At 39.4% G+C, this 25,409-nt stretch overlaps 1 protein-coding gene across 1 annotated transcript; it reads right to left on the minus strand.

The window, feature by feature from the left end:
- Window positions 1–619: 619 nt before the first annotated feature.
- Window positions 620–25,362, minus strand: ANKMY2 (ankyrin repeat and MYND domain containing 2). Its single transcript, XM_059472984.1, has 10 exons — window positions 25,152–25,362; window positions 21,865–21,929; window positions 14,022–14,160; window positions 12,117–12,215; window positions 9,895–10,055; window positions 8,553–8,767; window positions 7,320–7,455; window positions 5,430–5,558; window positions 4,880–5,021; window positions 620–2,120 (listed from the first exon to the last, which is right to left on the minus strand). Exons 1-10 carry the CDS (start codon window positions 25,360–25,362, stop codon window positions 1,897–1,899), a joined length of 1,521 nt encoding a protein of 506 aa, XP_059328967.1. The 3' UTR covers window positions 620–1,896.
- Between the last annotated feature and the right edge of the window lie 47 nt (window positions 25,363–25,409).

The following is a 25,409-nucleotide window of genomic DNA, read 5'->3' on the forward strand; positions in this document are numbered from 1 at the left end:
CTTTTATTTCTTATAATACACTTCCTCACATACTTCTTCCATTCTGTCAAGGCCTAAGGTCAATGATGCTTTCTAAACATTTCCAAGTCCTTCTTTCAGGCTGTAGCTTGTCTGCTGAGTTCCTTCCTTCTCTCCTAAGTTAGCCCAGAGCCACAGGACAGTCTCTGTTGGCAGGGATCTCTGGAGCTTATCTAGTCCAGCTTTCCTGCAGGAACCAGGGTGGAGATGAGGTCTGATGGGGAATCAAAGATTTCCAGTGAGCAAGGCTCCACCACTGGGAGAATGAAAGCAGGATTGGTGCTGGGGATTTAGCACACTTCCAAAACCCTGACCCTTTTGCCCTGAAGGGATGGATTTCAGAGAATCCTTGAACAGCAACACCCCTGAGAGCTCCAAAGGCTGTGAATGGAACAGGGAGGCAGCAGCACTTCTGCATTCCCAGACCCCAGAGTGGAGGGTGACTACAGCATGACTACACATCTGAGTTCCAGGCAGGCATTTCTTGCCTGCCAATTGTCCAGAAGTTAAATTTGTATACTCAAGCTACAGGAGTCCCCTGCATGTCACAGGAGAATGTCACCATGTTACAGACACAGGAACATAATTGCCACATAGCCCCTTTCTTTTAAAAAAATTCCCTTTATTCATCACAATCTACTAATCCTTGAAATTAAAACAGAAGTACATTCCCTCCACAGGTGGATTTATGTATCCTCATTCTTACAGTTTTCAGAATATTAAACAAAAACTTTCAACATATTAAATAGTAAAAAAAATTAAGAGTGTTTTCTCTGTTTTGAGGATGGTCCTTACTCCTCTAATTAGAAGAATACTGCTATTTTTAAAACACCACTGATTCAGCTGACAGTAAGTCTCCAATTTTGCCATCCCTATGCAGCAAGTGATATTTTCAGTTGTGGCATTCCCATTGATTTAATGAGACACAGAAATAAATCTGAGTGAAAAACGAAGTTGAGGGGAGCTATTTTCTAGATCTGAAAGCCAAAGTGAAATCCCAGTTGTTTCAATGGACACATGAATTTTCTTATCTAATTCACTGTGACCAGTTCAGCAAGAAAAATACTTAGCATTTTTTGTTTATGAAATAATTCACAAGCAACATCCCACTGTGCTCTAAGGCATCTTTACCTGAAAAATTTAGAATGTATTATTCTTGTCAGTCAAAATATTTTGAGTCATTCTGGTCTTCCCTTCATTAAACTTTGGAATATTTCTAACCAAACCAATAGTGAAATACACATTTCACCATCAGCTTGAGACACCTGGAACAGCAGTTTCATTTACTACAATTGCCACAAAATAGACATTATTTTTGTGCTCTGACTAGTCAAAAATATTTACAATAATGTCATGAAAAACTGGGAGTTCAGATGAGTATCTTCAGAAACTTAATTGCTACTGAATTCCTTCAGATAAAGCTTCATAAAGTGCTGAAAAAAAAAGCAATTTAATAGTTGGCCCTCCAGTGCTTTTATCTACAGGTCTATGCACTTGCAGAAAAAAAAATTAAATTACAATTAAAGTAAGTTTTAAGTTTGGAAAACATGAATAATCCAAATCAAATGCTGTTCATTTTTCACTATGTGGCTCATTAACCACAGAAACTCAAGAGTTTCACTGGGCTTATGTTGGTATACATACAGATGGATCTATGCCACTAATTTTTAGCAGATAACAAATACCTATCTTGACAATTTACAACAAAACCTGGAGTATTTAGAGATAAAGTAGTCAGTATTCTATCTCTTGATGAACAGAGACATTCTGTATTTTAAAAGAAGTCTTGCATAAGCCAAGCTCCAAAAACTCAGACATGGTCAGCATTAAAAATTCTTTAGTACCCTTGAGAGCTCTCAGTCCCTTCCTACCCTCTTCTTACTCCTCAGAATCTTGAATTTTTTGAAGATCAATGTCATCTAAGGCAGTTTCACTCTCCAGTGGACTTTCGGGTTGCAGGGCTAGTGCCTCCATCTCTTTGGTAAGTTCAGGTTCTTCTGTTCCATCAGTAGGATGATTTGGATCCTCGTTTTTTGTAGGATCTGGACCAGGATCTGACTGTTGTTCACTTGTAGAACTACCCTCTACTTGTTGCATTTCATCTGAACAAAAGAGAAATCACACAATTAATAAACACTGAATTCCTTTAAAAGCAAACATTTTTATTGTTGAGAAACAATAACACTAGGATACTTTGCATCAATTACAGAAGTTATTTAATTAGAAAATCTTAATTGAAAAAACCCAAAACACTAAAACTTTACTTAAGTTGTCATAAGGTTACTCTGGAACTAACCCTATACAAAGCTCTCATTAATTTATCTTCCATTTTTGCCAGACTACCTTTTTTTTATTATAAAGTGTTGCAGTGTGTTGCAATTTCCTGTTTTACTTCCCAGTCCCTTCCCAGGTGTGGCAATACCTCTCTCCCTTCCCCCTCGCCCCCTTGCTGAGTGAGTTCTGTCAATCAGGCTTAACATTCCAGCAAGGCCTCCTGTGGTTGGTCAAGTTCAAAGGATGCCCTTCAGGCCTGGGGTCATTGGCCTGTCTCGGTGTCCCTCGTCCCTGAGACCCTCCTCCTCCCACCTGGCTGGTGCCTCACCTGTCTCTTCTCCTCCCCCTGTCCCTGGGCTTCAATTCAGCCAGGTCCATGTCATTGGGATTCTGTTAGAGCTGTAACCAAGATTCAGACGTCTGTGTCCATGGAATAAACTCTGGATATAAACCCTCCGGCAGAATCCGTCTCCTTTTCCTCTTCACCCTAGCCTGAAGCCTTTCCACCAAAGGTAAACTGAGGTTCTACAAGCCTGGACTTGTTTCAGCGCCCAGCTGCAACATCCAGCCAGCCAAAAGTGTCTCTGAGGTGAAACACCACAGTTGCCACCTTTGGCCCAGAAGCAAGGGTCAGACAGGGCCAGGCACAATCTACCTGCTAATATGGGGATCATATTCCAATATTTTGGCACCCAACGTGATGCTATAGAGAGGAGCAAAGTAAGATACTATATTCTTTTAACTTTCAATTCAAACATGCTTTATTGACACTATACTTATCACCAGCTTCTCAAAGAATGGCTGCAAGGCAGTTAAACACTGAGTACAGGTGGGGTTTGTTTTAAATCAAAAAGACATGGACACAACTATATAGGAAGCATTTCTGCATAAAACAGACTGAAGAAATTATGTGCTTAAAAACATTGAACTTTGGTTGAAATGAGTCATCCTAAAATTCATAACATGACTGCATGGAACAGAATAAGCTATTGCACCTTTACTCTTCAAGCAATGTTTTCTGAAAAAAAAATAAGTGTTGAATAACTTTTTTCACCTGATTCGACTAAGTAGGGCTTGCATGCTAGGACTTCTGAAAAGAAGGAGGGGAAAGCCTAATTGGGAGAAGTAGTTATATCTTGGTTTATTGTTCGGTGCTGTGATTGATAGCCAGCCAAGAACAGTCACAGCCAGCTAGCCACAGCCCTGCCAAAGCCTTACGTGGCAGTGAGCTCAGAGCCTTCAGCACAGGCTGAAACGGGGACTTTCTTGACACTCACCCCTGTACAGCAGAAACACTTAAACTCATGGGTTTGCTTGTAGTTGCAGCTGTTGAATTTGTTTCTTTTTGATTATTAGTTTCCTGATGTACAGGATTTGTAGGGGGTATTACTAACTTTCTGAAATAAAACTGCTGTTGATATGAAATGCTCTGATACACCACCATTCACAAGGTGACCTGAAGCTCAGATGACTTCAGTGTCTTACTAACAGTGCATAATTGGATAAGGTCTGTAATGTGCTGGCTGTCTACTTGAATCAGTTAATGAAGATTAACATGTAGATAATGGAGGAGGAGAAGCATAACACAAAATGTCAGCTTCCCTTTTTAGGCAGGAAGGGAGAAGAGCCATCCACCAAGATCCTGCCCCTCCCTCTGAAAAGGACAGCCCGTGAGGCATCACTGCTCACAGCCCATTATGTTTTGATGTACTGTTATGCAATATATCCAGGGATTTCTAATATCCTTGTCTCCAATTTCCACAGTCATCCTGATCTCATGCAACAGCAGCTCTCATAACACGATCAACTGAGGAAACTGTTGAAAACTTTAATTATTACTGATTCATTACTGATTTATATCCTACTATTTTGAGTACAGCTGAAGTGAACATTACCATTGTAAGGCAACATGATTTGTGCAGTGCACTTCTACAATCCTTAAAACAAAGGAACGGAAATCCAGTAAGTTGTAAAAGAGAAAAAGTGATTTCATCCCCTACTTTCCTATTATTTCACTTGGAGAAACATGGGAAGGGGCAATACAGTGTTTATTAGGTTATTATGTTTTAATTACTTGTTTCTCAAAGGGGGAAAACCACCATGAGCAGTTTAAAGACTACTGCTTGCTTTACTCACACTCGAAGCACACAACACAATTAACTTGATACTGTGATTATGAAGAGAAGTATTATGGGAGATTTAACATCTATGTTAACCTTTGCAACTGGAAGGAGCAGGCTGCTTGCTTATTATCCAACTTGTCTTAACACCTCCAACAAAACATAGAGCAGCATTAAAGTTCTGCACTAGCTTCATTAAAGATCTGGATTTTGAAACAGTGCAGTGTGAATCAAAAGGCTTCCATTGTAGAAATCTGTGTAACTGCATAATTAAAAACTACATTTGGAAAGTATACAGCATTTGTAAATTTCAAGGCCAGAATCCCAACAAACTCAGCTTTGCTGTTATGTTTCATCAAAGATTTTTCTCCCAACCTCAGCTGTTACAGTTTTAAGACCTGTTAAATTGCTCTTTGTGATGCAGTTAACACAGCATTAGTTTCAGCAAGGGAACAACAGATCCTAACCTTTCTTTTGCTTCTTTTCTTGTTTCCTTTTCTCTTTGGCAGCTTCTAGTTCTTGTTTCTCATGAATTTCCTTCAGGGTCTTGCAGACCTTTTTGTGGGTAAACCAGTGTATTTTCTGGCAGTTCTGGTCACAGTACATCACCTAAAAGTTACCAGAGTTACCAATTAATTTTCACGTATGAAAAGAATTTCTTCGCATTTCTTAGTGCAACAAGTTAAATGTCTATGTATAGTACTTAATGTTATTTTTAAGCAATTTTTAAGGTTATATGGAGTGGCTCTAACCTATATAAGAATCTATAAAGAGCAGTTTTTTATTAACTCTAAACATAGAGAATTTTTGCTTCTTCTTCATTCTTAAGTGTTCACACTTGGAAATCCAAGTACTCCTTCCTAATTGTGAATTCCAGGCATCTTTCCCAGAAGTAGATGGCCTGAATGTCTTCAGTGCAGGCATGCATGTCATTCTTCCTAAGCCTACACATACAGTGAATAGAGAAGCATTCAAAATCCTCAGCACCTCAGTGCAAGTATTTTTTTTTATTCTTACCATTTTACAAACTGAGCATCTTTTGTCTGCTCCCTTTCCCCCACAGGTTGTACAGAATTCAGCATCCACAAAACCCACTTGGCCAGTAATCGCTTGTGTAAGCACAGAAAAAGCTGTGGGGTCAGAGCCCTGAAAGACAGGAGTGGAAATGAGATTAAAAGGCAGCATTGCTGCAGAGAGGGACGTGCAAGGGAAGACCAGAAACGATGAACACGAGTGTTGGTCTCACTGAAGCTGCTGCAGCAGTAAAAAACATAAAACCAAATCAGAGATCTTCAACTAACATGCACAACTTAATATCTGTCTTTAGATAAACTTTTGTATGTGAAGTTAATGTAAGCCCTGAGCTTCTCTAGTATTTCCTCTGTAAGTCATTCATAAACTCCACATTCTTTACATCTGTAGATCCTATGCAGCAGATTTTTGCAGCTCAGTCTCTGTGCTGGCACACAAAATAAATGTTTCATTTGTCACTGTTGTGCTCAGTGCACACAGGTGCTACAGACCAAATGGTCAGAACTTGAAACTTTCAATTATTTGCGTATTACTATTTAGATGTTATTTGCAGCATCCTTCTCATGCAATGCAAGCAGTAAGGTTTAAGTAACCATACATTAAAACTATTCTTTTGGGCAATGATGTAAATATTTGAGGAACAGTGCCAAGTTGTTCTGGCTCTAAGTAATTCCTTCAACTGTCAGACTACCATGGAATATGCACAGTCATAACTACTATGACAACACTGAGATGCCCAGACTGAATCCAAGTAATTGTGCAATGACAAAGGTCAAAGGCTTACACATAAATAAAAATTATAGTATGTCCTTCTTTCCAGCTCTGCATAATGGACAGAAATCAAATGGAATAAACCATCATTGCTTTAAAGGCATGAAAGACTGCAGGCTCTCCCAAGAAAAAAGCAACAGGAAAGAAAATGTTTAATCTAAAGCAAGTTGTAATGCATCACAATGGCTTATGTTTTCACACTGTGTTTATCTTCCTGGCTTAGGCAAACAGTAGAGATTGCACTAAGCCTCAGGACATTTTAGCAGACCTGGAGCCACTTAAAATGGAGGCTATTTTTAATTGGCTCTGAATAATCCAAACACGTCACAAGATTGTTCCAATTCCCCAGTGTTTGTGCGTACAACATCTCGCTCTCAGAGACCAGAGGGAACATGCTTAAAAAAGAACAGCCACTCTTGTGTAAAATTTATTATGAAGCAATAAAGAGTCCTAAAATGAAGAGTGTGCTAGCAAAGACCTAAGAGGACAACTGAGGTTAGATTTTTAACTTGTAATTTTGATTGCCTAATTGAGATATAAATTATGCTGCACATTGCATCATCTTGGCTCTCCCTCTCTGTGATAAAAGGAACCCCACTGAACGTTTCTACCATCATATATTACCAACTTCTTGTGTACAATAAAACAAATGAATGCATTAAATCTAGGAAATTATTCAATCTTAAATTGAATTTAGCCATTGTGAGAACAGAGTGCAAATTAAGTTGCATTTTTATCTGAATCTACCATTTCAATAAGTGAACTGGCATAGAAAAACTGAACAGACATACCAGAGGAGGAAAAGAAAGCTCAGAGACAAGATAAAATTGATCAGTTTTCTTTAAAAGCAGAGATGTTTATGCATTTGTTATGGGCACATGAAAAGAATACTAATTGAAGTAATTTAGACCATTTTCCTGCAATATAAAAAGTGAAATCCAGATACAGAGAGTTTAGGGACATCAAACCCTTTGCTTAAGGGTTGCAGGGTTGTAATATGTTGCAAAAGCTGAGGACAGAAAGACGTCTCAATCTGGATTTACTATGCAAGTCACTGAGAAAGGATTTTCTTGACAGGAAAAGGTCCCTACTCAAACTACTTACTATTTCAACAGGAGCAATACTTCTCACAAGCTGCTGGAGCAACGTGGCTTCACAGTAAGGAAACTTCCGGATACTTTCTCGAATTAGCTTCTCTTGATACACAGGGAAACCATCTTTATCTCTCCCTTTCAAGAGGCTAAATTTTTTAAAATGCATGTAAAATCAGAAATCACATGGTAAATATTCAAGAACAAATACATACAGCATGCTATACTCCGTCCCCTTTCAGATTATAGAGAAGAATTCATAATAATTTGGCAACTTTATATGTTAAGTTCATATGTTAAAATGCAAATGGAAGTGTTTTTATTCTAATGCACAGTCATTATTAAATACACAATATATAAATGCTCTGAAAGCAGGACTTACCAAATAAGCCACAGAGAAAAATAATAATCTATAAGTATACTATCTACATCTGATTAAAATATCAAAATGCTTTGTGCTGTTTAAAAATTATCATTGTCATAATAAACACTGATAAATGAACAATACCTTCAAATGCAAATTCCACTTCATTATAATAACATGTTATAATCCTTACGCCTCTTTGGCTACTGTTTTTTTGTATGGATCACTGATAAACTATTTGATTTCAATATGTGAAAGCTGACTTCATAATTTATTTTCAGTCTCACAGAGGATTTCAGTAAAATTCCACAGTGGTGTATGGGGAATGTAGTCCTTCTAAGAAGTCAGGTCGCTTTGATATGTACGATCAGGCAGCTGGTTGGTAACTTAGTAGATTCTGAAGATCTATCTAAGTTATTTAAGAGGATAAGTTTCATCCAGGGTCTGTGGGATTTACAATTCTCACTTCTTTAGGTGTTTTTGAAAAAAAATCTCAACCTGCATGATTGCTGGAGAGCAAAATGGCACAAGAAATGTTCCCAGATGAACCATACTGGACACTGAGTTGTTCTTTTTTCAAGCCTATCACTCCCCTTTTGTTCAATCACACATTGCTGCTTCATAATGCATATGTAAATGCCAAGTTCTAACCAGTTAAAGCAGAACTGAAATTCCAGGAATGTTTCCTTTCTACCCAGGAAAGGACAGTGTCACTTCAGACACAAAAAAAAGGCAGACAGTGCCACCCTGAACTAAATGCAGCTGGGATTACTTAACAAGTTATTTGCCATAGCCTTTATCCAAACCAATCCAATCTATTCCTTCAGTTGTCTTTTTCCAGGGCATACATGTGCTTTGAGACTTCTCTGTAGAAACACTCACCTTTTGATAAACCCATCTAGTTTATCCTCTCGCTCTTTTAAAAATGTGATACATTTCTGGAAGATGCAACTGATATAGTGCATTTTCATAGCAAGAACTTCATTCATGTCTTTCTGCTTCATGCATTTCTCACAAATGAGATCCAGAACCCTGTAACATTTCTGCAGTGCTTCTACTTCAGCCAACAGAGGGTTCTCTTTCACCAGCAACACGATCTAGAAGATTGAAGAAAATGTAATCCAGTAAAGACTTGTGCATTGGTATTAAAGCTTATATAGCTCATTGCAGCTAAATTTCAGTGGAATTTCTAATATTCTTCTACTTCCTTCTTATGCAGTCTTCCCTCTCTTTTCCCAGTCATTATTAACCATTTTTATTCAACATATTGTAATCACAGTTCCCATACAAGAAAACATTTACAACTAAAACTAGTATTAAAAATAGCAAGTTTGTTTTATTTCTTTTAGAATAAGAACCTGAAGAATCAAAACTACTTCTAAAGAAAGTTACAGAAACTACATACACTATCCTAAAATCTCTTTCCTTTTGAACACTGCAGTCTTGTATGGTTTAAGGACTTGTATGATGTAAGCAGTTGCACAGAACACATCAACCTCACATAATTGTAGAGTACTTCCTGTAGCCTAGTAAAGCACTGGATAAAACAGTCTAAGAGGAAACTGTGTGCTCTACTCACTCAATTAGCTGCCACTGGTGCACTACTGTCTCTGTGTATTGTAGATACCTGGCTGGAAACTGTTAACAAATGCTGGGCTTTGACTGGCAAGCCCAAGGAATTTGCTTTTCAATTTAGTTGTATTCATTTCTCTGAACTACACTGGAGGAGCAAACCATAAAAGACATTATTGTCAGCAATGTCCAGGGAAGTAAAATAAACATTCTCTTGCACATACTTTCAGAAACAGCAGCAGGGGTAGATGTTACTGTGGCAAACCAGTGATGAAGGTAGGAAGATAGATGCTGAGAAAAGCACTGAGAGAACAATGAGATTTTGTTAAGATTGGAAATTGTTGTATGTTTCCACTTCAAGTGGGGCTGAGTAATAAAGCCAAAAAAGACAGCTATTTATGGTTACTGATATAAGAAGTAAGAATCTCTCCAATCAAAGGTGTTAGTTCAAGATTCTGGTGTATACAAACACTGAAATAATTTTTTAATCACATCTGAACATTGAACCTGCTTATTTCTCATTTTCAGAAGTAGCTGAATTAGCAGATAATACTTTTGATCTCAGCTGAACTTGCAGAAGAGCAGAAGGCTTTCTGACACAAATAAACTGCTCCCACACCAACAAATACATACAATTTGCATATTACTCCACCTTAACAGGATGCATGTTGGTAGTAGTAATAATTTTATGCAGAGGCCCAGCTAATTTTACTGGCAGTTTTGGTTCTTTGTCTAAGCCTTGTGGTTTAGTGTAGTAGTCCAGCCTTTCACGTGGAAAGAAGTTGTTGATGACAGTCACACAGTCATGTTGACCTAAAGGCACACAAGAAAAGAAATCACCAGTGAAATAATAACAAGAAAAAGAAAACCAAAACCACCTAAACCCAAATGTAATATAAGCAATACAAGTGAGAATTACCCATATGCAAAGGAGCTCTGCATGATATATTTTGCACTGCAAAGAGGCAACTCTTGCCATTCTCTTGTGTGTAGCTCTAACCTTCAGTAAGTGTTATTAACTTAGTGACTCCCAGCAGGGAAAGGCCTCATGAAAATTAATTTTGAATGTCCTGTCTGCTTCCTGCATTCTTTCCCTGGTAAGCCACAACTAGGAGAATAGTCACTTCTCCCCAGTTTATACTATGCTAGTAGTCTCATACTGGTGCTATAATTTTTGAAGATAAGATTTTTCCACTTTGTACTTTTGAAATTAATGACATTTGCATTGAGATTCATAAGCTTTCAGATCTGCAAGCAGGTATTACTGTATTAACCTAAGGTGGGAGAAGTTATAAGAACAGAACAGGTTTAAAGTTTACAAAAAAATAAAAGGATTGTAATGAAAGTAACAAGATAAGAAAAGTTACACCCTTCTTTTTTTCTACATCTGACAATACAACGGATTACTTGACTAAAGGGAAAGTAAAACTTATCTTTTCTAGCTCAGGACCACATTCTTTAAATTGATTGATTTGTCTTGGCACTAATCCTATAATCACCAGAAGACACAGCCAATCAAATTCCAACGTATAAAATCCTCCACTGTTTTAGAAGAGACAGTTCTGAGCTAATAGAGCACAGTGTAAGACAAATGACAGGGGAAGAAGTATCCTCAATTCCCACACACAGGCAGATGAATTAATGTTGATTGGACAAAGAATAAAAAAGGAACAGGAATAGATTCCAATGTTCAGACCTTTACAGAGTAGTGTATCTCAGTATGCCTGAAAATATTTATGCTACCTTGGTGATGTGATGAGATTTTTACAAGAATTCTTAAAAATTCTGTTGGAGATAATATTCCCCATTCACTTCATACAGCATCACATGGGAAAGACTCTCCAAACCCAAAGGAGAATTAATAGGAATAGATTTCTCTGATACTTAAATGAATAGTTAAGGTTTGGCTGCTTGAACTTCAAGTGAGCAATGTCAGCCTTTTCTTCTTTAAAACAGCAGAATAAGATAATGGAAAGTGAAACAGCACTAAATCACTATTCAAGGAAGTAAATCTAAATGGCAAGGTAGCCTTGAATTCACACCACCAAAAGGACTTGAAAGGGGATTCTCAGGCATTCAAATACCATGAGAAGGTTGTGTTTGAAAGAAAATACAGGTCCTCATTTTTGGAATAGCTGTGCCATTGAAAATGACTCCACTTAACCTCATAATATTTTATCAATTCTCCCTGCTAGAGACGAAGTGGGACATTAAGCCAGAAACCTAGCATGGTCAAGGAGGGTAAAAAAATTGAAAAGGGCTTATAAAAACAAACAAAAAAAGAGCAAAAAAAAGAGAAAAAAACAACAGCAAAAAAGCCTATTGCATGTTTTGCCAGGGATTACTTCACATGCTGGAATGATAAATCTCTCTCTTATTCCAATGAAGTCCAGGTCAGTAAGTAGTGAGTGCCTCAGAAGAGGTTCCAAGACTTTGTCCCTCTCCCAGAAGCCAGGGAGAAGGGCAGGGGGTGGCATGCTGCCAGCACACAGCTGCAAAGCTCAGCTGAGCTCCTAACTCCTGGCACTACAGTCATCCTTTCCCACAAGAGAAGCTCCAGTGAGCACTTGGTGCTGCACTCTGGATCCCTCCAGTGCAACCAGCTTCCTCTTACTATTTCCAAAGCAGTGGCATTACAAAAACGTACACACTTGTGTAGCATCTGTTCTCACAGTTAAGATCATCTGTGTTTTCAGGAAATCAAACATGGGAATAGGACACAAACTGACTTACAGGATGAGATGTGGAAAATAAAGATCAACAACATGTCAGTTCAGAATAAGTCATTAAATGATGTTTCTCCAAGAAAAAGCATTAGACTCTAACACTTCACTTCTTTAGGAGTTCAGAAAATGATAATAATTTTCATCTTACCCACAAAAGCAGCCATCTGAGCAGCTGTCCTTCCCACAGAGTTGACAACATCAGTTTCTGCTCCAGCCTCTAACATCATCCAGGTGATTTCTTTGTTTCCTGAATTTGCAGGAAAGATATGGGGAATGAGCAAGGACAAATCAGAACCTGTAATTCTCTATGCTTCAGAAAAAGATGTACTAAATTTCTTGAAGACCAGGAACAACACTGAGGAAAATGAATGCTCTTAATGTCACTATTTTAAGCATGAATTAAGAGAAAGGCATGTGCTTATTTAGAGTTCCAGCAAGTGCAACTCTGCTCTCTGTAATGCACATTCAGCTTCCTGTGGAGCTTATGGGAGTCCTACTCATGTAGCTACACTGGAGGTTGGTCCCTCAGGACAGCAGTATAGAAGGAAATTCTACTAATCTAGTTTAACAGTTCAACTACATTTGCTATTCTAAGAAGAAAAACACATTCAGGACTATGATGTAGCAGGAACACAGAGAACAGAACAGATTGTTCCTGTCTCCAGTGGGAACTGGGTGTTCAGACTGGGCTAAATACCAAGGAAAATGGAGCTAAAATTTGATGGGAAGATTAGATTACTTAATTGGTGCCCTTCAGAGACTAAAAAAGGACACTTGTCACCACTCCTGCTGGTTCTGCTTTCAAAGGTATTCTTACTTTATCCATTTTTGTGCAGATGCTAAGTACAGAAAAGTGAATACAAAAAGGGGATGGTGGATGAAAATGAATGTTTAAAAACAAAGTCACTGCGTCAGTAGTGCTCATGTACCTTTTGTGCTCACAAATAACAGACTCTAAAGTCAACACTTAGAAGCTTTCACACCCAGGATGACAGGCTAAAAGCTCAGCTGTGAGAAAATGGTAAAAATACAGCATTTTCTATAAAATTGCAGTCATTTAACAGCCTCTAAGAGTTTGTCCTCATCTATCTGCTGCAGCTGTGATATTGCTCAATACCACAGGACACTGGAATTTCACAAATCTTTTTACCAACATTGTAGCTGAAAAACAATCTGATGATCTAGTTAAGGTTCATGCACACACATAAGCCTTTTTAATAGTTATGATGAATGAAGGCAGTTTAAACTCTACCTGCTAAGAACCCTGACTCCCCTAGAATTTAATTTTTGGTAAGACATAAGTGGCCTAGTAAAGAAAATACTTAAAATAACCTAATATTCCCAAATCAAATATATTCTCCAAAAGGAACAATGTTTTAATGTAGTGTCGTTTTCTCACTCAAGGAAATTACTTTACCAGCCATCAGGGGAAAAGAATAGCAAGAGGAAAACTGCAAACCACCACTTGAGACAGGAGAAGATATATACAGCTATAAACATGCCCAAGAAAAAAAAAATAATAATGTAAGAGGAGAGTGAAAATTATTTTGGGAAAGTGTGGTTTTAAAATTTACTAAATACATTTTTAAAAGCCCACACAATAGTTGAAAAAATAATGTAGGAGAAAGACAAAATTTGAAAAATACTGGATTGAGAAGTCTTATATATTACCAAAAGCTACTGGTGCAGCATCATTTTCAGTGTAACACAGTCTAAGTAAGAAGACTGCACAGTTTTCTTTTCTAAGTAAGAAAACTGTCCCAGGAAAGTGAATGCTGAGATCTCAAACAAACAGGACAAAGTAGGTACAGGACAAGTAGACTGCATGCCTCAAAATGCTGAACAAAATAAATTTTCATATGTGTCTGAACAGAGGCTCTCCTGTTGCACTGCCCACAGGGTTTTATTTAACATAATGTAGCTGCATGGTTCATATAAATAACAGCAAACCTGAAAAATAAAAGCATGCCAACACTTTTAAATTACTAACTGATGGCAAATTGTACCCATTAATGTCATAAAAATCAGTGATCTGAGTGTAGTAAGAAGTTACCTGAAAGTCCAGCAAACATCAAGGCAGTGTATCCATGCTCATGTTCATTGCAGTTTACATCAGCTCCGTGTCTCAACAGCAACCTGCACATGTCCACCTTCCCTTTGTAGGCTGCATGCATCAGAGGGGTCATGCCATGCTGGCAAAAGGAAGGAGAAGCAAGTAGCATACAAAAAACAATGTTACATCTCTTGATCTTCATACCGCTGATCATTTTTACTTGGCCATACATATTCAATATAACTACCAAAGCCTCACGTAGTATTTTATTTACCAAAAACCCTCACAAAATCTTCATGAAAAAATATGGTTACTAACATGCAGCAGATTTCCATGTCAGTTTTCTTATTATGCTGTGCTATAGATCTGAAAACAGAGCATGGTTTAACAAATGAAAACCATTTACAGTCAATTTATCATTGTCCTTTCATGAAAGACATTAGTGTTGAAGACAGCTAATGTTTCTGCCAGTTGGAAAAGCTTGGTTTAGAAAATTTCTTAGCTTCCTATGTTACTCTTTTCTCCCCTGCTGTGGCTTATATGATAAGCAGCAAGAAAATTAGACATAGGCTCTTGTTGTTTTAAACATTACAAAGACTTTCAGTCTCTGAAACCCATCTTGCTCATTTTTAGTCATGATTACTGATAGTTTTGCCATCCTGGCACTGTGTCCATGATCAGCCAGAGCTCTGACAGCCCTCAGAAGGACACACAGCTCTTGTCAGACTTGGACAAACCTGGCTGGTTTGCTCAACTGCCCCAGTACAAAAATGTTCACTTCAGCACAGGAGGACTGAGGTGGGATTATAAAGGTAAAGCTGGGCAAACCCCTGAGGAAATTTTCAGAACTAGGGTGAACTGTTAGTGCAGGCTCTCTCTCTATCTCTCTTCCAGGGCAGGGAGAAACATGCTGCTGGTTGATAAAACTGCATGATACTCCATTTTCAGAATATAGTATGCTTTTTCCAATATGCTGTTTGTTTTCACTTAACATCAGGTCAGAATTCATGTTATCAGCCAAGACACTTCAACTGTCCAAGAACACACTCCAGCACTGCATGTCAGGAGAGTGCTTTAGTCTGTCCCTCAAGAAAATCAAAATGGTGTTCTGTTCCTTTATCTGCCAGTCAAGGCTGTGGGCTTGAGCACACTCATGTACAACATTACTGCATCTCTGTAAATGCATGGTAATGTGATACTCTGAAATAATGTAATTGTCAGTTTGAACCTTAATGTATTTCTTGTTTCAATTTATGACTGAGTGAAACCCAAGTAAGTTTAATTTACCAGTATAATTTTCAAAAAATTTCTAAAGGTGAGGGAAGTTGGAAAAGTTAAAAGTATAATAATTTTAAGGTATTACAGTTTCATTACTCTCCATCCTAACTGAAAATAACACAAAGTACTTACTTGATGCATTATATTTTAGTAACCCACAAATTTTGGTAAACTGCAATATAAAATGACATTGAAGATCCAAAATACCTAAAGAGATCCCTTCATGAATATGAAACAGACTGCTTTTCCTAGATTTCATTTGGGGTGTCTCAAATGTTGAATAAATACTTTCTGTCCTACTATAAAATGTATTTTATTATATTACATTTCATAATGTTACATCAAAAGCAACTTTACAGGCCAATCCCAGCCTGGAGTCACAGTAGGGATTTGTCTCCCTTAGCAGCACAGAAAGGTACTGCAGTAAGAGAATACAAACACAGCACAGTTTTTGATGGGAGAAAGATCTTTAAAAAACAATGACTTTTTAGTTTGGTTATATCTTGAAAGCCAGTTGTTTCAATTAAGATCTGAAGACTATATGACAAAGTAAAGAACTGGGATTGTTTTATCCTCTCCTCCCAGAAAACTGTTTTTTAAAATCCTTTGATTTAATTTTGGAAGTGTCAGGCTGTGGTGTGAATCAAAAAAACGTATCAGGCAGAAAATATGTGGATGGTTGCTATAAAATTGGATTAGAAGTCACATTAATATCAGTTTTTCACATTCACAGCAAACAAGAGGGTCAGGCAAGACACAAATTTATCTGGAAATGCTGAGTGTCCTGTATCATGTCCCTACACTGAAACTGGATTGACTGCAAATACTTTTCTCAGCCTGAATGTCAAAGACAGGTCCAGCAACACTCTGTTTTCTCACAGATGACATCTGGATTGTCAGTACAACGTACATAAAAGACAAAACTTGCAGATAGTTTATTAAGCATACAGATGAAACAAATTTTTTTTCCACTACAAAACATCAGATGAAGGATCCTTTTTCTAGCTGTTACCATGCAACATTTTTCTGACCAAAAAAAATCAAACTTTTTAATCTTACTCCCCAGGACAAAAGTAAATCCTTCCCAGCTTTCTTTTTTTGGTAGGTATGTTACATGGTAACTTCTCTTCTGCAGGGCTGCAAGTATTTACTGTATGTCTCACCATTCAAGAGGAATAGAGTTTGCTGGAGAGGCATTTTTAGAGGCATTTCAGAGGTATTTTTAGTGCCTCTAAAAATTACCTGGCACTTCTCTTGACTGGGTTCTCCAGCTCACCAACCAACAAGGCCCTGCTGGCACAACAGGGCTCAGCCAGCCTGGCCATTACAGACCATTCTTCCCAGTTCCTCATGCTGAAAATAGCCCAAAAGCAGACTGAGGAATGGGATTCCAAGAACTGCTGCCATGGGGGGGAAGTCAGTTGACTAAAAAAACCCCAAACAACAAACTATGGGGTCAGTGGAGGGGCAGACAGATGAGTACCAGAACCAGGGACGGGCTGCACTCCACCACCAGCACAAAGGAAGAAGAAAGCAGATCAATCTCTCTTCAGCATCCAGCTGAGGTGTGCTTCAACAGGATGAATAAAAACAAATTCATGAAGATAATAAAATGGAAAAGCAACCTTCTGCCTCCTAGGAACTACAAAGGAAGTTTCCAACAAAACTCCTGCTCAACCTTCATCAACCAGAGGAACGGAGAAACATAGGACAAGTAGGGAACAGGAAGTGGGACAAACAAACAAAAAATACACACTTATCTCCCACTCCAGTGACATGTGCATATTTGGCACAAAACCTCTCAATTCTGTGAACATTTAAACACTCATTATGTGTTAAGAACAGACATCATGAGTGTATTGTTTTGTGGCTAACACGATGACAATCCACCACTGAAGTAGCCCATAAACCTGTGTTACTCAAGCAAACAGTGCAATCCAAGTGCTCCCAACATTCCCATGCTCACTTCACCCTTCTTCTCAAGCATGGAACCTTGCCAAGATGTGGCATACAGGCTGGATGACACTGCAGCAGTCCCTCAGCAGCTACTGGGGTACACTAAGGCATTGCACATGTGAGCACCAGCTATTTAAATAGAGTGGGAAAAGTAAAAAAAAAAAAAAAGCAAAGTGAAAGGGCTGTCCAAACCCTAGCTGAAAACGTGCTGTAGACACCTGTATGCCAGCAATATTAAAGCATCCACCTCTCCCTTCTCCAGGGAGAATTAGAATAATTCCTCCAATGAGAAATGCAGTCCCACATTAACACAGAAGAGTGTCTTATTTTACCCTTCAGGTTCAGGCAACAGTTCAAGTCAGAAAATTACAAACAAAACACATAACTCTGGGTTTGACTTTTACTTGAGACAGTATTTGGGGAATGGTTAAAAATGATGCAAAAAGAACAGGTGCTACAAGGCAAAAATACTTGTTGATGTATCTCTTCAAAAATCAACTCTCTTGTACTGAATGCTGTTAGTCTAGAAATACAACTTGATTCTTCACTGGATGAAAGCCTCTAGAAATCTCACCCTTCAAGCTTTTGAATAAGATTGCCCTTACACATCTCAAATTTCCTAAAAGCAGGATTTGGAAGGAGGTCAACAGCTACATGCACAAATAATTTTAGCTGTAGCTAAGTATGGACTAATTAGAATATGAAATACTGTTCACTAAGTGTCGATCACAGCTATAGTTCTCCTTTACAGTCATCCCCTCAGCTCTTGGTTTCACACATGTAACACATTAGATTCCTCTGATGATCTTTCAGTTCATCTGCAGTGATGAAAAGTTAAAGCCTACATCAATCAGCAACCTGAACTGAAACCAGATAATTCTTACTGGCAGTGGAATTTTCTTTGGTTTGTGTATTTTGAAGTATTATGTAAAAAACATCAAAAGACAAAGCCCTTCCTCCTCAATAAGGGCCAAGGATCTGGCATTTTCTGCTAGCATAGGATTTTCACACTAGGATAGCAAGGCAGATTACCTGAGGACCCCTCCATTGAACACACTCACCATGAGTGAAGCTACTCACATCTCAGCCAAGAATAAGCAGGCTGCTGCTGGAATTCCCAGGAAATGTTTGGTTCTGTAGCATAGAGAAGCAGTCTGTTTCTAAATTATCTATTACCAAACTGAACAGCTCAATTACCAAACTAGAGGAAAAAATTAATGCTGCTAATCCCAGATGATAGTTCTGTAAGAAGATTATGAACAACCTTACAGTTATTTTAAATAGAGAAAAATGATGTATTTTTCAGGTCAAGTCTGTTGGCTTGATCTGTAGAAAACAGGGGATATAGTACTCCACTACTCCCTTGCAACCTTAACTACCAACATGACCAGAGGAAACTTCCACAGCTGGGAAGCTCATGTGCTTCCTTGAGCCTGCCTTTCTATATCAATCTGAAATATTTTAGCCACATGCTGCAGATGGAGTTCAAGTCAGCAAAATGCTGACAAAAAGTCACAGTATTTACAAGCTCTGTGCTCTCAGAGCAAAGAAAAGTTCTGAACACTTTCTTCAATACTAAGTTTCCAAATTATCAACCACTCCATTAAAAAATTACTAAGAAGTGTGCATTTAAGTTAAATATATTTGATTTTATTTTACATCCATTTCTACAGCCCATCTATTTGTTCCAATGTTTGAGGACACCTGAACTTAAATGTCCCTGAAGTTTTAAAGCTGCCAAACTATTAAAGACCAGTTTTGCAGAAAAGCCATTGCACTTGTTTTCATAAAGACAGTGATTAAGACACAACAAAACAATTGATTTGGTCAGAAAGGGTGGTGAGAAAAAACAGATTGTATCTGCTGGATATCTCCAACCTTCTGGAAGATGGGCATCTGGGAAACTTGTCTGAGTGAAGGGATCTTACTCTGTGCTGACACTCCCAGCAGAGCTCAGCAGACAGCAGGAGGTGAAGGGTATGAGGGAGTCTTGGAACAAGGGCAGGAAAAGCAAGCAGACTTAGAAAGTATTTTTTTTTATTTTTAAATACATGTACCAACAGCAGAAGCAATGCTGAAATACTGCATTCAGCTCCTATGAACATTTTTGAAGAAAGAAGCCAAAACAACTGGAAAGGATTTGAAAAAGAGCCACTATTATAGCTCACTTGCTGCAGAAACATAACTTTAGGCAAGATACTTAAAAGGTCACTGCATCTGAAAGATGTTAAAATGTGACTTGGTCCTTGTCTAAAGGTACATAGAGAGAAGACAGCTGATTGTTAGTAGCTTTTAATCTACAAGAAAGTGGATCCAAGCAATTAGAATATACAGTCAAACAAAAAATGAAAGGAACAGCTTATGTGTGGGTTCTTTTTAAATTAGGAAGTTCACCATACAACAACCTGCTTCTGATGCTGAGAGTTCTTCAGTCCAAAATTACTAAATTGTGATTGCATGCTTGCTGTACCACAGCTGGAAGACAGAATTACATTCAACCTGGGCTCATTCTGTGAATTCTTCATGTAAAAAAAGTCCTCAAGGATGGAAATGAACTCCTACTGAATTGAGCTCCCACTTTAATACCTAAGCATTCCATCTTCAGGGCTTCCTTACTTCTTAACATTAACAAAGTAAGTAACAGTAGTAATGTAAATGTGAATTTCAAGATAAGCAACTAAGGCAACAGAAAAAAAAAAAAAGACCTGATGCACTGAGAACAGTCTCCAGTTGTGGCAACAATGAATAAAAGACTGAGCTGATGTTTAACAGGGATTTCACACAAACTTATGTATGGATATTAGAATAACACATTGGAGCACAAATGGGTTATAAAAGAAAAATTGTAACACTAAAATAGCTGATGGATTTAAGAAACCTGAACCCTCTCCTCTTTAATGAGCATGATTACACACCATTCTTGGGAGTAAAAAAAGAGTCTGCAAGAAGTCCATTGCATAAAGTTTTATGGGCCTTATTTGTATTTAGTCAGATAGGAGCCATAGGTAAATACTGTTAATACTATTTCTTCTACAACAGTAGCCTGAGGCATAACTCAGACATGTTTTTTTGAATAAGCCACATCCTTTTAACACTAATCCTGGATGTTGCACTAATACTGCAGCAATGCTGCCATCATTGAGCACAACCAGCAACTACACTTAAGGAAAACCTTTTGATGTCCATACAATAATGCACACTTACAACCAGACTTATATTGTGTCTTGGGTTCCTAAAGTTCAGTGTAAAGCTTGACTAGTTTTGAAATTCATACAATAGAAATTCAGGTTTAGTATTTAACTTAAGAACAATCAGAAAATTGATCTGTTGGGAGAAAAAAAAGGCTAACAACATGCCATGAAGATACCTGGTAGAAGAAGTGGCAATTTTTCTCCATTCAGCATTTATGAGGCCACATCTACACTATACCCTGTCCCATTTTGAGCCTTCCAGTGCAATAAAGACATGGATAAACCACAACAAAATCAATGCAGTACCACCACTACACAGTAGGAACCTGAGCACTTGTGCAGTGAGGAGAGGCTGCAGGAGGGGCTTGCACAGCCTGGAGAAGAAATGGCTTTTGTGGGACCCAACAGCAGCCTGCCAGAGCTGACAGGGAGAAGACAAACTCTTCACTTATGGTGGTAGGAGGGCAAGAGACACAGAGCCTGAGCTGAGGTTCAGACACAAGTGAAACACTGTTTCACCGAAATCACAGTAGGAGAGTAGAACAAGTTGCCCAGTAATATTTTACAGCCTCCATCCTTAGAGATTTACAAGGCCAGACATGTCAAAACTCAGAGCAATCTCATCTGACCCTGGAGCTGAAGCTGCTTTGAGTCAGAGGCCGAACTAGACACATTCCCAGAATTTCCCAGTGACACCTATGAAATTATAAAGCTGTGAAAACCACAGATTAACATTTAAATGGATAAATTACACGTAGATTTAATATGCATGATGGGGAATTAGTTTTGCTTGCATGCTACATTTCATATTAATGTTGCATGCTTTAAAAAGCATTGTAAAAAGAAAAATAAGAGGAAACATGAACATCACATAAGGTTCCTTTCTCCACAACCTTATTCCCACGTCCAGGTAGCACTTCAGGATTTAATCTGGTACATGTTTACCACACCCATTTGTATAAAAGGCTGTGGTTCCATTTCTGATTGAGCTACTCACCCTCCAAGTATGCCCACGAGACCCAAGCATGGGATGGGGACTGGACAGGTGCTGTGCCTGCCACAGAGGGACAAGCACAGGGACTTCACTGCTTGTGAAGGTGACAAGAAGTCAGGGAGCACCCCACGTGTTTCGCTGCAGCATTTATCTTACCTTACAGAAAAAGCTCAGGCTGGAACTTGAGACAAAATACAGCGTGGTACTTTAAGTAACATTAATCTTTAACCTTTCTTTAAAACACAGTAAGAACTATTCAAAGGTTCATTACTCAGCTGCATGCTGGAAATATCTTGAGAGTAACTCTGATTTTCAGGGCTATAGCAACTGCTGTTAGAGAAATGTTATTTAACAACAGGAAGGCCTTCACAGCTAGCATTCTCCTTATTAAACTCAGCATAATGCTTGCACAGGTTTGCAGTACCTCATCCAGGCAATTGACACGGACATTCTTGCTCCCCAGTAGCCTTCCAGCCTCCTCAGTGTTTCCTTCAAATAAAAAGACACAAAGAGAAAAGGAGATGAGAAACAGAATAAACTGAGAATCTGGAGGAAAATGGTCATTTCCATTTCTCATTAGAATCAAAATCTTTGTATGTTACCTGCTTAGGACGTAGATTAACCACCAATAAATTAACTGCACTTAGTGAAGAAGCTTAGGAATGAACAGTGTTATGTTTTAGAAGGTAAAAGCCAAGAACTCACAACATCAAAGAGCAGCTGGAAAGCATGAACTACAAGTAAACATCCATTTTTTGTGCAGTAACTGACCTACACACACAAAAATGGGACACTCACATAAACAGCACATGAACAGCTCCAAATGAGCATCATGATACTGAACATTTTAATAAATGTTGTGCTTTCATCTCTTCTGGGGCCTCTTTTGTCTAAAAGAGCAGTCTACATTCTCAAAAAAAGAAAATACCTCACTTTAAAAGACTTTTTGGTTTGAATGAAACATGCTTCATCATTTACTCACATCATTTTTCCTGTTTCAATTTGAAATTTGCAATCTAACACATTCACAAAAGTGGAATGAATTTGCTTTTTGCTAATAGAGAATAGAGATAGAAAGGACAAGGACCCAGGTAGCTTGATCATTGACATTTCTAAAAATTGACAAATGCATAAGAAGACTGAAATCTGAAAAAAAAGTGTGCCAGGAAAAACAGGCTGCACCTGATTTTCAATTCTACCACACTACTATTTTTCAATTCCCTACCAAAATCCTTTTGGCTAAGCCACAGGTCTAAGAACATGATTTAAAGCCCATTGGAGGACAATTCAGATATTGCCAACACAGCTTCTACAGGCACAAAGAAATAAAAGAACATTCCAAGAGTCTGAGTTTGGAGAATATTATTGCAAATTAACAGAAACTTCTAATTACTGATTCAATCATCAGCAAAGCTCTTTCAGCAGTGATGTGCTTAATAAAAATAAGCACTGCAACACTTATTTTAATTATTTTCATGTTTATCTTCACTCTTTCAGAAGTCATCCACCAATGTTTCAGCAAAACAGCTCTTGCAACTTCAGTTTTGGCTAAAAAAATCCCATTGAAATACTAGAAATAATTTATTTTCATAAGGCTTTTTGATGTGTTTTAACTACACTACATGGGCTTTTACCATTTTTCTTTTAATTCATTAATTTCAGGAAAAAAAGACAATTACCCAAGTCATCTCACACACTTAATAAAGATTCCTGACTGGCAGTCAGGGAACCATCAACTAACTTACTCCCCCCAGTAACATACATATATTCTAAACATGTTAGAAGCTTCTTAAGAACTGGATCAGTTTTCAGAAGAACATCCCAGCCAAAGAACAAACATCAGTAAGAGAAAGTCTTCAAGGGCTGATCTCCAAGCAAATTTTAATACAAGCAAAGCAAAGTTGCATTTACAAACTCAGAGTTCTGTATGACAAAACACTGAAGGATTTTCAAACAAGACACTAAACTGATGGAAGTCAGATTTCTAGAACTGGCCAGAGGTGAAAGCTGGAGCCAGGCTCCTCATAGTGGTGGCATGGTAGGAACACAAGAGATAACAGGCAGCAGCTGAAATGAAAGGATGCTTCAGACTGGAGACAAGGAAAACCACTTTGATTATGAGCCCAGTAAGGCAAAGAGATTGCCCAGAGACATTGTACAGCATTCCTCCTTGGAAGTTTTCAAGGTCTGACAGGATAAAGCCCTGAGTGATCACACCTGACCTCACAGCTGATGTGTTTTCAGCAGGAGGTTGGCCTAGAGAACTCCTGCAGCCTCTCCCAACCTGAATTATCCCATCACCCTTATCAGAAGCATCAACTGAGTTAGACAGAGGTTTCTGCAAGACCAAGGTCTGAAACTCTTATTAAAGTGAGTCAATCAAACTGGTTCTGGTCCACAATAAATTCACTGCCCATTGTCCTTGTCCTATGCCTGTGTCTCTGACACAAAGGAACATTTTAATACAACTGAGAGTGAAGCACCAGAATTGCAGTAAAACTTTCATGGGTTCAAATTGCCTGGAAACTACATCTAGAAATGCACGGAACACAAAGCAGTTGTAGTTTGCTTACAACTAATGAACGTTGCTCATGATTTTCAAAATACCAGTTGGAGGGTAACTATTTAGTTGGGGTTATGAAATCCATGTTGCTGGACCAGGGAACCCAAATGACAGAAAGTACTCTGGCAACAAACATGTGTGACAGTGCAATGAAACTTTGACACTCACACGAAATGTAAAACCACAGAATGGGTCAGGTTAGAAGGGACCACAGTAGCCTGGTATGCGCTCCAACCTCCCTGCTCAAGCAGGCCCAGAGCACATGGCACAGAATTGCCAGAATTCCAGACAGTTCTGAGTATCTCCAGTGAGGGAGACTCCACAACTTCTCTGGTTAATCTGTTCCAGTGCGTGGCCAACTACACAGTAAAGAAATCCTTCCTCTTAATCAAGTGGAATTTTCTGTGCATCAGTTTCTGCCCCTTGCCTCATGTCCTGCTGCTTGGCACCACCAGGAAGCACCAGGCTCTATCATCTTGACACTCTTCGTTCAGAGAGACATTGATGCCCTCTCCTCTCCTCTCTCTAAGAGGACAAGATACTATAAGGAATAGTAAAATAGAACATTATAAGGGATGAGAGGTGCACAACACCCCAAACAAGCTCAAGTGCTGGAAATATGAGAATAATGTGTCTGCAGAGACGCCCTGGTCTGACAACAGCACATGGGAAAAACCTCACAGCACGCTAGAAGACTAGATTACCCCCAAGAAAACTTTCTTTTTTTTTTTTTTGGCAGTGGACATTAACACCAATAATGAGGCAAACATCAACAGACACTGCCGGTAAGATGCAAGCTTTCCCTGGCAAAGTTAGACCCGCCCAGCGGATCTTCCCCAGCCCCGCAGCGCGCCCCCCGCTGCACTGCCCGGGTGTCGCGGGCCTGCCGGGAGGGGAGCGCCGCTCTCCCCGGCCGGGAGAAGGAGAAGGGTGACGGCCCGCAGGCGGGCCGGGGAGGCAGCGGCCCTCAGCGCCGTGACCCGAGCAGCGCGGTGGGGGCGAGGGAGCCCGCGGCGAGCGGCCGGTAACGGCGCCGCACCCGCCGCCCCCAACGTGCGGGCACACGAAACCCCTCCCGGGGCACGGCCAGCGGGGCCCGTGGGAGCTGCGGCCCGGGGCCGCGAGCGGCGTGGGCCGGGAGGGCTCACCTGTGGCGATCACTGCCAGCAAGTCCTTCTCCTCCGCGCTCAGGTCGCCTTTCCTGGGGGGAGCCATCGCGACCCCCGCGCAGGGTAAGGCGGGATCAGCCCGGGACGGCGCCCGAAGCGCCCCCGCCCGCGGCACCGCCCCCGCCCTGCTCCTCACGGAGCCTTCCGCCCGCAGCCCCGCCCTGCCGGGGCCGACTGCGGGGCGAACCATTCCTGTCCAGGGATGGGGGGCACTGCGTGCCAGCCTCTCGCCCTCCG

Source organism: Ammospiza nelsoni, chromosome 1 (assembly GCF_027579445.1).
Source record: "Ammospiza nelsoni isolate bAmmNel1 chromosome 1, bAmmNel1.pri, whole genome shotgun sequence".
Lineage (NCBI taxonomy): Eukaryota > Metazoa > Chordata > Aves > Passeriformes > Passerellidae > Ammospiza > Ammospiza nelsoni.